At 52.8% G+C, this 13,635-nt stretch overlaps 2 protein-coding genes across 2 annotated transcripts in view; one reads left to right on the forward strand and one right to left on the reverse strand.

Annotated features, from left to right (window-relative positions):
* Positions 1–9,225, forward strand: part of MOB1A (MOB kinase activator 1A) — a 12,168-nt gene extending 2,943 nt beyond the window's left edge. The window contains exons 2-6 of the mRNA XM_014945476.1: positions 2,970–3,136; positions 4,150–4,243; positions 6,715–6,848; positions 7,637–7,800; positions 8,547–9,225. Coding sequence (XP_014800962.1) covers positions 2,970–3,136; positions 4,150–4,243; positions 6,715–6,848; positions 7,637–7,800; positions 8,547–8,624 — 637 coding nt within the window. The 3' untranslated portion in view covers positions 8,625–9,225. The remainder of the gene's footprint in view (positions 1–2,969; positions 3,137–4,149; positions 4,244–6,714; positions 6,849–7,636; positions 7,801–8,546) is intronic.
* An 88-nt stretch (positions 9,226–9,313) lies between these two features.
* BOLA3 (bolA family member 3) overlaps positions 9,314–13,635 on the reverse strand; it is an 8,392-nt gene continuing 4,070 nt past the window's right edge. Inside the window, exons 3-4 of the mRNA XM_014945458.1 lie at positions 13,389–13,477; positions 9,314–9,453 (exon numbers count right to left, since the gene is read on the reverse strand). Coding sequence (XP_014800944.1) covers positions 9,388–9,453; positions 13,389–13,477 — 155 coding nt within the window. The 3' untranslated portion in view covers positions 9,314–9,387. The remainder of the gene's footprint in view (positions 9,454–13,388; positions 13,478–13,635) is intronic.

A 13,635-nucleotide genomic window follows, 5' to 3' on the forward strand; every position in this document is an offset into this window, starting at 1 on the left:
CTCTGGGTCGGTCTGTGAGAGGTGTTGTGGGGCAGATGGTGTTTGGGGAGGCCCTGAGGGAGTGGGGTAGCCGTGAAGGGCTTTAGAGGGGAGAGAAAGGCCTTCGGGGAGGGGCTATGTGAGGGGTTTGGGGAGGGGAAGGCTTCTGCGGGGTCTGTGAGGGGCTTTAGGAGGGTTGTTAGAAGATTTGGGGGAGGGGGGAGGGTGTTTGGACTCGGTCTGTGAGAGGGGGGAGAATTTGGGGAGGCCTTGGGGCTGGATCTGGGAAGGGCTTGAGGGGGACAAAGGTTTTTGGGGTTTCTGGGGCAGGGGACACTGAGGGAGGCCTTTGTGGGGAGGTGCTGGTGGTGCTTGGGAGCTTGAGGAAGGTGTCGTGGGGAGGACATGGGCTTCTGAGGGAAGTCCTGGGCCTCGAGGGAAGCTTTTGGGGGTCAGAGGCCCCAGAGGTGCCAGGGAGCTGAGGAGGGGCTTGTGGTGAGGCACGGGAGGGGTCTTAAGGGAAGTTTTAGGGGGAAGCCCTGTGTGGCTTTGGGCAGAGGCCCTGGGGGCTCACAGGGGGCTTGAGAAAGGCTTTGGGGGGAGGCTTTGAAAAGAGTTCCTGGGGATGTATGAGAAGGGACCGAGGAAGACTTTGGGAGGAAGCCCTGGAGGGACACAGGGAGGAGTATAGGTCCTGTGGAGGAAGTCTTGGGGATTTAGTGGGGTTTTTTTGGGGAGGAAGGCAGGGTGGGAGAGAGTGCCTTGCAGGGCTGGGGTCCCAGGCTGAGATGTGGAGGTGGGGCTGGCAGTGGGGTGGCACTGGGGGGGCAGGCACCCACATTGGGTGAGTGCCATGGAAGGGTACATGGGGCATTTGAGGGGTGTGTGAGGGGATAGGAAAGCCTTTTTGGGGGCAGCCTTAGAGGGAAGGCTCTGGAGAGGCGTTGTCTTGTGAGGGTTAATCTGCCCTAGGTGGGGGGAATTTGAGGGGCTGCTATTCCATGGGAACTGGGGGAGACCCTGAGGGGGTGGGGGTGTCTGCAGGGAGGCTGTGCCATAGTGGGAGGCCCTGGGAGGTGGGAGGGGGCTTTGGGGGTGTGGGGTGAGGTGGTGGTGAGGTGATTGTGCCCCTGTACTCAGCACTGGTGAGGCCACACCTCGAGTATTGTGTCCAGTTTTGGGCACCTCAATCCAAGAGAGATCTGGAGGTGCTGGAGCGAGTGCAGAGGAGGGCAACGAAGCTGGTGAGGGGGCTGGAAAACAAATCGTATGAGGAGCGGCTGAGGGAGTTGGGACTGTTTAGTGTGAGGAAGAGGAGGCTGAGGGGAGACCTCATCACTCTCTACAACTTCGTGAAAGGACACTGTAGAGAGGTTGGTGCTGGTCTCTTCTCACAGGTAATTAGTGACAGAACGAGAGGGAACGGCTTCAAGCTCCAACAGGGGAGGTTTAGATTGAACATTAGGAAGGAATTTTTCACCGAAAGAGTGGTCGGGCATTGGAACAGGCTGCCCAGGGAGGGGGTGGAGTCCCCGTCCCTGGATGTGTTTAAGGGCCGTTTAGATGCAGTGCTGAGGGACATGGTGTAGGGGAGGACTTTGTAGAGTAGGGTAGATGGTTGGACTCGATGATCCCAAGGGTCTCTTCCAACCTAGACCATTCTATGATTCTATGAAAAGAGGAGGCTTTGGTCCCGAGGGTGAGGGGCTTACACCTGGGTGGGCTTTGGGTAGGCTGTACCCTACGGTAATTTGGTAGAGCTACAGGCGTGTAGTGTAAAAAAATGCATCTTTAACGAGCTACAGGGGGTGGGCGAGAGGGCATCTGGCTCTTAAAGCCTGGTGGGTGCTGTGGATGAGGACTGGAGGCAGTTTTTGGCGTAAGAAGGGGCTGGGGACTCCTTTCCTAGGGTCGGCGATGCGCTGGGTCTGGCCTGAGGACTCTCTTCCTCACATCAGTGATGTGCTGGGCCTGCCTGTCGGCTGCGGCAGGAGGTAGTGGTTTGGTTTAAGAGCGAGCTGGCTCTAAAGGTCTTTTTTTTTTTTTTTCTGCACTGAGCACTGTGCACAAACAGCCTGTAAAGCCCTAAGTTCGCAGCAGGAAGCGCCGCGCGGTGCGTGCCAGGCAAACGCATCCGGTTCCGAGAAACGGGGGCAGGACGCCGGTGGCACACGCCGGAGAAGCCCTTTTCCCCTGGGCTGTGCTTTGGGCCTTGGCCATCCCGTCGTTTGCATCACTCTTGCTCAGAAGCAGGGAGCTGACGGGGGCTGAAAGTTAAGCTTTTTGTGGTTGAGAAGTATCGAAATCCATCCCGTTTTTTTGGCAGCTGTTTGGGGGCCATCCCATCGTTTGCATCACTCTTGCTCAGAAGCAGAGAGCTGACGGGGGCTGAAAGTTAAGCTTTTTGTGGTTGAGAAGTATCGAAATCCATCCCGTTTTTTTGGCAGCTGTTTGGGGAGAGGCGGCGGTAGTAGGGATGGGGGGGGAGTTTGGCGAGGAGTTGTGCGATGGCTGAGCTGCTGAGCACAGCTGTCTACAACACAGCGAGGGAAGATTACGATGATTATTTGCGTTTCGGGGCTGGAGCCTATTAAGTAGCTATTTTTAGCAAGCTGTTTCCTACAGTGCATTCGAGCAGTGAGTGTCTAATATTTGCCACTGTCAGACTGACCCAGCAGCAGGTCGTGGTGTTCCCCAGCACTTACGTGGGCTTTTCCTTTCGTGTCTCTTGATGAATCTTTGGGCTGTTGCACCGAAAGTTTGTGATTTTTAAAAAGGGGTAGGTGAAAGAGGGAAGTGTGCAGGTGGCTTTTTAGTCAGAAACACTTCATCTTGCACGTAGGATCTGCCCGCCCCGACAGCAGGGGAAACGGGGCAGGACTGGTGTCACCCCAGTTGGGAGTGCCTGATGGTGAGGGGTAATATGGAAAATGTTTCTGGGATGGGAACGTTGTTAAAGGACTAACTGGAAATGTTTTCTCTCTTGTCAGTGGGAGCCGATCTTCGAAAACATTCAAACCCAAGAAGAACATTCCTGAAGGCTCCCATCAGTATGAACTCCTGAAACATGCGGAAGCGACGCTGGGGAGCGGTAACCTCAGACAAGCAGTGATGCTGCCGGAGGGAGAGGACCTGAACGAGTGGATCGCAGTTAACAGTAAGTTCTGTGAGAGAGGGATCCGCCCAAGCGTGGAGGGGAGTGAGAAACCCCAAAATCTCTGATTTTTATCCTTAGAAGAACCTAGAACTTTTCCAAATGGAATTCTTATCCTAGGCAGGCTCTGTTGAGGTAACCAAGTTGGGATAAAGGGGAAGGAAGGGTGTGACGTGCCGATGGCAGGCAGGTCAAAGGGGCACTGTGCTCCAGAAGCGTGCAAAAAGAGAGAAACAAACCCAAAACCCACACCGTAGTGGGTTTTTTTTTTGCATTCAGACTTGCAAAGGCGATGAGGTTTGTGAATGTCATTCCAAACAGGAACACTCGAGGCTTATTCCCAAGTACAAAAATAACCAGAGTTAGCATTGTTGGCTGCAAAAACCGTGACAGCGTGTAGTCCAGGAAAAAAGTGGGACCATCTTGTTGGCTGAACTCTAGGTTTGTGGAGTTTCTTTTTTGTTTTCTATTTTCATTTTATTATTGCTGCGTGCATAATTTAAAAAGCCAAGTACTACAGATTTATTTTGCTTTTAGCAGTTGCTCTCCCTGGCCTTGAACTTTGTTTCTTTGGACGTTAAAGAAGGAAAGAGTAGTTTTGAGCTGTGGAAAACAGTAAGTCAGGCCACAAATGTTCAATCTAGGGAATGTCTCCTGTATTATCAAAATCAATGGGGTTTTTGAGTTACTCCCATTTTTTAAAGGTGCCTGGAACCTAAAGCAGTTGTTTCCAAGGTACGGAAGGCTGAGCGGCGCTTCGTGCCCTACAGCTTGGTTAGGGGTGGCAGCCAGACAGCGAAAAATTGACAGAGCAATTCAAATTCCTAGATGGTTGAAATGTCTCGAAGTCATCAGCCACGTGACGTGGCAGGGAAGGGGGATGTTTATTTTTGCTGAGTTTTGCAGCGTGTTCACCCCTGCCAGGGCGATCCTCGGGGGCTGCGTCAGCCGAACCGGAGCCAACCGGTGCCTGCTCTGCTTTGTGTTGGTGTAAACTTGCTGCATTTCCCTTCCAGCTGTGGATTTCTTCAACCAAATCAACATGCTGTACGGGACCATCACGGAGTTCTGCACGGAGGCCAGCTGTCCCGTCATGTCCGCGGGACCGAGGTAGGAAGTTTATTGTGGTCTGAGGCCACAATTTAAATGTGGGGAAGTAGGCGGGCGCACGGGTTGCTCGAGCGTGTGTGGAAAGAAGCTGAAAAGAGGACAGGACACGTCCAGATCGGGTCGAGGTGCAGCATCGTGCTCTTCTACTGTCGTTTATCTGGGCCTGAAGCCACACTGTTAAGGAGGCTGCATCAGTTTGTCTGGTGTGTTGAATATCTGTCCAGGAGGAGTGTCCGCGGGGATCTCTTTTCCCTCTGTTGATCAGTTCCCTGTGTTGTTTGGAAGCTGAAAGGACGTGTTGTGAAAATGGCTTGTTTGAAGGAAAATAAGAGATCTGTCTTGACTGGAAGGGTCTGGTCTTGCTGTCGGAGTCTCAACGGGGATCTCTTTTCCCCCTGTTGATCCGTTCCCTGTGTTGTTTGGAAGCTGAAAAGACGTGTTGTGAAAATGGCTTGTTTTAAGGAAAATAAGAGATCTGACTTAGAATCATAGAATCATTGAGGTTGGCAGAGTAACCTCTTAGAACCTGTTTAGAAAGGCCTGCAGTGACAGGACGAGGGGCAATTGCTTCAAGCTGGAGGGGAACAGATTTAGACTGGAGATCAAGAGGGGGTTCTTTACTGTGAGGGTGGTGGAGCACTGGAACAGGTTGCCCAGGGAGGTGGTTGAGGCCCCATCCCTGGAGATATTCAAGGAGAGGCTCGATGAGGCCCTGGGCAACCTGGTCTAGTTGGGGGTGTCCCTGCTGACTGCGGGGAGGTCGGACTAGATGGCCTTTGGAGGTCCCTTCCGGCCTGGGGAACTTAGAGTAACCTCTTGCTGTGCCTGTGTCTCGCGGAGCCGGTGCTCTGAGAGGCCGTGGTGTGGTTTTTCTGAGCACGAGTGATTCTAAAGCTGCCGTGAGCAGCTCGGGGCAGGACGTGAGGCGTTGGGTTGGGTTAGGGTACGGAGTGTGCGATGACTGCGGGGAGAAAAGGGCAGCCTGATGCTGCTGATCTGCAGAGTTCACACTGGGAAGGGCACCTCATGCTTGTGGAGACCAGTAGGTGCAGTGGGGAACAGCCAAGTGTCTTGAGCGGTGCAGTGTGTGCGATGACTGCAGGGAGAAAAGGGCAGCCTGATGCTGCTGATCTGCAGAGTTCACACTGGGAAGGGCACCTCATGCTTGTGGAGACCAGTAGGTGCAGTGGGGAACAGCCAAGTGTCTTGAGTCCTGATGATCTTTATGCCATATCAGGGCTGGTATCATCTACCCTGTTGAACCAGCCAGGCTTGAAGTTTGCTTGTCCTGGTGCAAGCCATGAAAAGGACAAAGCGTGTGTTGTCCTGAGGTGATTTTAGGGGCTGCTGCCCCTCCATTAACACTGGCGCTCGTCACACGGGCGAGAAGCGCAGGCAGTGGTTTTCAGGAGGTGTATTTTTAGCTGATGTAACAAAGAAGATTGGGGTGTTGTGGAAGGGAAATAGCAAAGATGCATTTAGGGGTGCCTTGTTGTTTTTAGGAGGTGCAAATACCTGTGGGGAGAATAATATTACACGTTGGTTCTGCACTGGTGTATTTTGTCAAGGTGAAGCTACAGCAGGGTATTGTTTGCAGGGTTACTCGAGGCTCCTTGTTTTGGGGGGCAGAGGTGTATTTTGTCGAGGTGAAGCTACAGCAGGGTATTGTTTGTAAGGTTACTCGAGGCTCCTTGTTTTGGGGGGCAGCAGCGTGGAGTCTGGCCGGTGGGCAGTAGTTGTAGGGTGCTGTGTAACATCCTGCCCTGCTTTTCTACCCAGAAGTATCTAGACTGCAAGTTCCTGTTTCTATATTTGGGGACATTTCCTGTAAGGACTTCCTGTTTAAATGGCACCATTTGTTTTCACTTGTCGTCAGTCAAGAGGCAACAGTCAAAACATGGGGCTTTCCCCTCTGCTTATGAAGGATTTTGCAAAAGATGGCAGAGAAAGGAGGTTGTGTGTCACACAACGTTAGGGTTGACATCTGCCCTAGCTTGGTGGAGCCATGGGATCGATAAGCACGTGTCCATTGGAGACAGCAGCTTCCCAAAGCCTTTGGCCAACTGGGAAGAAGCCCCAGGGTCAGTCTCTGGGGGAAGTTGGCCATCTCATGAGGGGAGAGGGAGCCCCCAATCCCTGGAGGGTGTCTGAAAGCTGTAGGTGAATCAATTCAGATGGAGAGCGATGGCCCTGATGCTTCCTCTCTGGCAGGTTTTGGCTCATTTAGAGGAAATATTTGGATGTCAGAGGAGGTTGTTAAGTTCACTTTTGAGGGCGATCACTGGTGGTTGGGATGGAGGTATTAACTCTGTGTTGTGCTCGAGAAACTCAGGAAGGCAAAGTGCTCCCAAGGAGAACAAGTGTTGCAGAGTCTCTCCTTTCTGACATAAGAAGGAAACTGCAGGGCCTGAAAATGCAATTTTTTTTATCTCCTGGAGCAAAGGATTTCTTTTCCCTCCCTCTCCCCGCAGGTACGAGTACCACTGGGCAGACGGCACCAACATAAAGAAGCCCATCAAGTGCTCAGCTCCAAAATACATCGATTACTTGATGACGTGGGTGCAGGACCAACTGGATGATGAAACCCTCTTCCCTTCAAAGATCGGTAAGTGCGGCTGTGTGGGGCAACAGGACTGAGATGTCCTGCAGGGCGTACAGGACTGAGATCATAGAACCATAGAGTGGTTTGGGTTGGAAGGGACCTCAAAGATCATCGAGTTCCAACCCCCCTGCCCTGGGCAGGGACACCTCCCACTAGAGCAGGTTGCTCAAGGCCCCATCCAGCCTGGCCTTGAACCCCTCCAGGGATGGGGCATCCACAACTTCCCTGGGCAACCTGTTCCAGTGTCTCACCACCCTCAGAGTAAAAAATTTCTTCCTGAGATCTAATCTGAATCTTTTTTCTTCCAATTTAAAACCATTTCCCCTTGTCCTATCATTACCCCTCCTGACAGAGTCCCTCTCCAGCTCTTCCATAGGCACCCTTCAGGTATTGAAAGGCCGCTAGAAGGTTTCCCTGGAGCCTTCTCTTCTCCAGGCTGAACAATCCCAGCTCCCTCAGCCTGTCTCCATAGGAGAGGTGCTCCATCCCTCTGAGCATCTTCGTGGCCCTCCGCTGGACCTGTTCCAGCTGGTCCATGTCCTTTCTGTGTTGAGGACTCCAAAGCTGGACACAGAGCTCCAGGCGGGGTCTCAGGGTGCAGAGTAGAGGGGCAGAATCACCTCCCGGGACCTGCTGGCCACACTTCTCCTGATGCAGCCCAGGACACGGTTTGTCTCTCTGGGCTGCCAGCACACACTGCTGGCTCATGTTGAGCTTCTCATCCAGGACATCTCACTTTGGTTCTTCTGACCAAACCGAAGGACTCACTCGTGTGTGTTGGTGCGTTTCAGGTGTCCCCTTTCCCAAGAACTTCATGTCGGTGGCCAAGACGATCCTGAAGCGGCTGTTCCGCGTCTACGCCCACATCTACCACCAGCACTTCGACTCCGTCATGCGGCTGCAGGAGGAGGCCCACCTCAACACCTCCTTCAAGCACTTTATCTTCTTCGTGCAGGTGAGTTGCGAAACAGCAGCCGCTCGCCTGCCTCTGGGGTTTCTTCTTCCCTTTTTGCTTTTAAAAAGAGTTGGATTTTAAGCCTCCTCGCTCTTTGAAGCCGTGGCGTGCGCTGGAAGATACACTCACCTCCCACCCTCTGTACCTTGCAAACCACACAGCTGTGGGTTTGTGGGGTTGGGTTTTGGGGTTGGTTTTTTTTTTTTTTTTTTTGCAGGAAGCGTGGCCGAGTTGGCTGTAAACGCTTTATTTCCCCTCTCAGGTTCTAGCTATCGACCTGCAGCAAATGAAACCAGCCTCGGAGGAGAGCTTGGGGGGGTTTGTAGCTCAAGAATCGACTCGGAAATAGCAGCAGCACCTTTTTTTTTTTTTTTTTTTTTTTAAGTATTTTAGCAGCTTGTTCTGTGACCTTCTGTGACCCAAGGGGGGACTTGTGCAGAGCAGCGTGGTACTTCTCAGGGACATGGCAGAAGTTTTGCTGTCTTGAAATGCTTGAATTCTAGCAGCAGACATGGATTGATGCGGGGTGTTACCAGGTTGCACCTTCTTCTGTGACCCAAGGAGGGACTTGTGCAGAACAGCATGGTACTTCTCATGGCAGAAAAAGTTTTGCTGTCTCAAAATGCTTGAATTCTAGCAGCAGACATGGATTGATGCGGGGTGTTACCAGGTTGTGTTTTCCAGCAGCTTTTTTGAGAGGTGCCTTTAGTTTTTATGTTGTTTTCTCTTTTTTTCCTCCCTGCCAGGAGTTCAACTTGATCGACAGGCGGGAGTTGGCTCCTCTGCAGGAGCTGATCGAGAAGCTGGGCTCCAAGGACAGATAAACCATTCCCTGGAGGACCCTTTTGGCCGCTCCTCTCCGCTTCGTACGCCGCCACTTCTACGCTTCGCCTTCAGCGACGCAGGCCCCGAGACACCAGACAGTGCTCCCAGCAGCACCGGTCCCTGACCAGGCAGCACTTCTACCCCGCGATGGTTTAGAAGCTGAGGTGACCTGCTCCATGTTCCACCTGCTCAAGTCTGGTGAGAACAGCACCCGGGTTCAGGGTGGGACTCAGCCTTGGAGGGGGTTTTGCTCCCCACAGGTGTGGGGCAGAGCTCTGAGCGCTGCTTTCTACTCCCCAATTTTCCTCTGGCCCCCACGGACACAGTGCTTGGCCTCTGAGCTGCCTGCCCGGGGGGTGTGCTTCCCCCTGGGAGAGAGCTTATTTTTGGAAGTGCTTTTTTTTTGGAGGAGACGATGCACTTAGAGCCTTAAGCTCCCCTTTGGCAGCAGCACTGTGGGGGGGAGGAAAAGAAGTGCCTGGCCCAAGGGGAGCCTGTCCCCTGCCTGGAAGAGCAGCTTGCTCGTGTTCCCAGCACAGTGGGGGGAGCTGAGGGAGGGACCCAGCAATAATAAAGTTTCTCCTTCCTGCTCTTCTCTCAGAGGGGTGTTTCTTCTTCTGTCCCCCTCCCTTTGCAGCCTCCCCCAGCCCCACACAGGTGAAAACACAGCACTTGGAGATAAATTTTGTAGATACACTGGGAGGAGGAGGAGGGAGCAGCCCGGAGGGCACCTCTCAACCATCTTTATTGCTCAATAAAGCGTCAGGGTTTGGGGGTGGAGGTGAAGATGCGCAGTCCGTGCATGCTCTTGATCTCCTCGCTCAGTGCCTGCAACAGAGACACCAGCACTGAGTCTTGGGGGGTCATAAGTGTCACAGTGTGGTTCTAGAGGGGTGACAAGTGTCATGGTGTGGTTCTAGGGGGGGGAAAGTGTCACGGTGTGGTGGTTGTGCACAGTGAAAGGGCTGTAGCCCAGCTCATCTGGCAAAAAAGTGCTATGAATCCACACTGAAAATGGTGGATTAAGTCACAAAGTCACCCAATTGCAAGCGTCACCCCCACAGCAGAGTGCCAGCAACACCACTAATGTACAAACACTCTACTGTAATACTTTGTGTGGCATTTAATCAAACCTGCCTGCTGTGTGTACACACAATTAAGTTTCATGTACAAACACCCTGCTGTAATACTTTGTGTGGCATTTAATCAGACCTGCCTGCTGTGTGTACACACAATTAAGTGCTACATGGTCAGAAAACAAGGGCTGTGATGTTTATTACCAGGGAAAAAGGAAAAGGCATTTAAAGACACTTCCTTCCCCCCACTAATTATTATTAGGAAGAAAGAGCTACACAATTAAGACACTCACCCAGTGTGCAGGTACGACACTCTCGTGGCACATGAGCAGGCAGGACAAGTGCTGCTTGCACACAGCTGTGCTGTTTGTTGTGGGGAAAGGGGCTGGACTGTTGGACACCCTGCACAGCATTTAATCCTCACACTGGGTGTGCACAGCCCTTCACACTCAGTTGTGAGTGCTGTGCACACACACAGCCCCACAGTGAAGCGCTGCACACACAAACTACTCTAGTTATTAATAACTAAACAGCTGGGATTTTTAATCAGAAGGGTGGGCAGGCTACAGTGTTCATTACGGGGGGGGAGGAAGGGCTATGCTTTTAATTATTATTTATTATTTGAGGGGGAAAAGGGCTACACTGTGTATTACCTGGGGTGGGAAGGGCTCTGCTTTGAAATCAGGCACAGAATTCATCCTCTGACTGGTGCTCACTCTGCCTAGAACAGAGCTGGGCACCACATGTGTGTGCCCGTGCTCACCCCCAGCTGTGAGTGTGTGCTGCACACACACACACAGTGTGAGAAGGGCTGGCTCTGCTGGTTATTACTGGGGGAAAAAATGAAGGGTTAATGCTATTTAGTGCTGGGAAGGGTGGGCTACGCTGTGAGACACAGCACTGTGTGAGCTCTGCACACTGATTGTGCACGCACACACACCTGTGACAGCACCCAGCTGGAACTGCTGTGCACACACACACACAGTGCTGTTAACTGGGAGGGAAGAGAGAGCTGCACTGGTCTTTACTGGGAGGGAGGCAAGAGCTAGTTATGCTGCTGTCTCTACTGGGAGGGAGCCAAGAGAGGCACTGGTCTTTACTGGGAGGGAGGTGAGAGAGATACGCTGCTGTCATTACTGGGAGGGTGACAAAACAGGCACTGGTTCTTTACTGGGAAGGAGGCAAGAGAGAGCTACACTGCTGTCTTTACTGGGAGAGAAGAGAGGCACTGGTCTTCAGTGGGAGGTTGGCAATAGGGGTACTGGTCCTTTATTGGGAGGGAAGAAAGGGCAACACTGGTCCTTTACTGGGAGAGAAGCAAGAGCGAGTTTTGCTGGTGTCTTTACTGGAAGGGAGGCAAAAGCTGCACTGGGAGCTGCACCCTTTACTGGGAGGGTGGAAAGAGCTAGTTATGCTGCTGTCTTTACTGGGAGGGTGGCAAGAGAGGCATTGGTTCTTTACTGGGAGGGTGGCAAGACAAGCACCAGTCTTTATGGGGAGGGCAGCAAGAGCTGCACTGGTCTTTACTGGGAGGGCAGCAAGAGCTGCACTGGTTTTATTGGGAGGGAGGGAAGAGTGAGCTCCACTCCTGTCTTTACTGGGAGGGCAGCAAGAGAGGCACTGGTCTTTATTGAGAGAGTGGAAAGAGCTAAACTGGTCCTTTACTGGGAGGGTGGAAAGAGCTAGATATGGTGCTATCTTTACTGGGAGGCAGGCAAGACAGGCACTGGTTCTTTACTGGGAAGGAGGCAAGAGAGAGCTACACTGCTGTCTTTACTGGGAGGGCGGCAAAACAGGCACTGGTTCTTTACTGGGAAGGAGGCAAGAGAGAGCTACACTGCTGTCTTTACTGGGAGAGAAGAGAGGCACTGGTCTTCAGTGGGAGGTTGGCAATAGGGGTACTGGTCCTTTATTGGGAGGGAAGAAAGGGCAACACTGGTCCTTTACTGGGAGAGAAGCAGGAGTGAGCTACACTGGTGTCTTTACTGGGAGGCAAAAGCTGCAGAAGAGAGGGCTACGCTGCTGTCTTCACTGGGAGAGAAGAGAGGCACTGGTCTTCAGTGGGAGGTTGGCAATAGTGGTACTGGTCCTTTATTGGGAGGGAAGAAAGGGCAACACTGGTCCTTTACTGGGAGAGAAGCAGGAGTGAGCTACACTGGTGTCTTTACTGGGAGGCAAAAGCTGCAGTGGTCCTTTACTGGGAGGGTGGAAAGAGCTAGTTATGGTGCTGTCTTTACTGGGAGGGTGGCAAGAGAGGCACTGGTTCTTTACTGGGAGGGTGGCAAGACAGGCACTGGTTCTTTACTGGGAGTGGAAAGAGCTGCACTGGTCCTTTACTGGGAAGGAGGCAAAAGCAAGCTATGCTGCTGTCTTTACTGGGAGAAAGGCAAGAGTGGCACTGGTCTTTACTGGGAGGGCAGCAAGAGAGGCACTGGTCTTTATTGAGAGAGTGGAAAGAGCTAAACTGGTCCTTTACTGGGAGAGTGGAAAGAGCTAGATATGGTGCTATCTTTACTGGGAGGCAGGCAAGACAGGCACTGGTTCTTTACTGGGAGGGAGGCAAGAGAGGGCTACGCTGCTGTCTTCACTGGGAGAGAAGAGAGGCACTGGTCTTCAGTGGGAGGTTGGCAATAGGGGTACTGGTCCTTTATTGGGAGGGAAGAAAGGGCAACACTGGTCCTTTACTGGGAGAGAAGCAGGAGTGAGCTACACTGGTGTCTTTACTGGGAGGCAAAAGCTGCAGTGGTCCTTTACTGGGAGGGTGGAAAGAGCTAGTTATGGTGCTGTCTTTACTGGGAGGGTGGCAAGAGAGGCACTGGTTCTTTACTGGGAGGGTGGCAAGAGAGGCACTGGTTCTTTACTGGGAGGGTGGCAAGACAGGCACTGGTTCTTTACTGGGAGTGGAAAGAGCTGCACTGGTCCTTTACTGGGAAGGAGGCAAAAGCAAGCTATGCTGCTGTCTTTACTGGGAGAAAGGCAAGAGTGGCACTGGTCTTTACTGGGAGGGCAGCAAGAGCTGCACTGGTTTTATTGGGAGGGAGGGAAGAGTGAGCTCCACTCCTGTCTTTACTGGGAGGGCAGCAAGAGAGGCACTGGTCTTTATTGAGAGAGTGGAAAGAGCTAAACTGGTCCTTTACTGGGAGGGTGGAAAGAGCTAGTTATGGTGCTGTCTTTACTGGGAGGGAGGCAAGACAGGCACTGGTTCTTTACTGGGAAGTGGGCAAGACAGGCACTGGTTCTTTACTGGGAAGGAACCAAGAGAGAGCTACGCTGCTGTCATTACTGGGAGGGAGGCAAGAGAGGCACTGGTCCTTACTGGGAGGGAAGGAGAAGCTACTCAGACACTCACCCCGTGTGCCCACACAGCCCTTTATCCTCACACTGTGTGTCCTGTGCAGCTCCTGCAGCCAGGTGCTGCGTGTGCACAGTCCCCAGTTTGGCACAGTGTGTGTGTGTGTGTGTGCAGGCAGTAATTAGCACTGTGCACACACACACAATTAACATGCCAGACTAAAGCACTGCACACACACACACACACACACTGACTACGAATCACCACAGGGGCATCGCGCGCACCAGGCACTGTGCACACTCACTTACACACACACCCCCACTGTGTCCCACGTGCCCAAACGCCATCATCCCCAGCCAGGCCAAGTGTGTGTCCCCCCCCGTGCCCCCCCTCACCTGATTAACCATCTGGTGCTGCTGCACCGTCCGCTTCTCTCTGAACTCCTCCGACTCGATGTGAATTTCGTACATGGCGCCGCAGCCCCCTGAAAAATAAAGGCAGCAGCTTGAGCTGGAGTCTTCTGTGCCCCCCAGTTCCTGACCCTTTTGGAGTCCTTTGTGCCCCCCAGTTCCTGACCCTTTTGGAGTCCTTTGTGCCCCCCAGTTCCTGACCCTTTTGGACCCCCAGTGAGGAGGAGGTGTG

The sequence above is a fragment of the Calidris pugnax genome, unplaced genomic scaffold, assembly GCF_001431845.1.
Source record: "Calidris pugnax isolate Ruff unplaced genomic scaffold, ASM143184v1 scaffold120, whole genome shotgun sequence".
Lineage (NCBI taxonomy): Eukaryota > Metazoa > Chordata > Aves > Charadriiformes > Scolopacidae > Calidris > Calidris pugnax.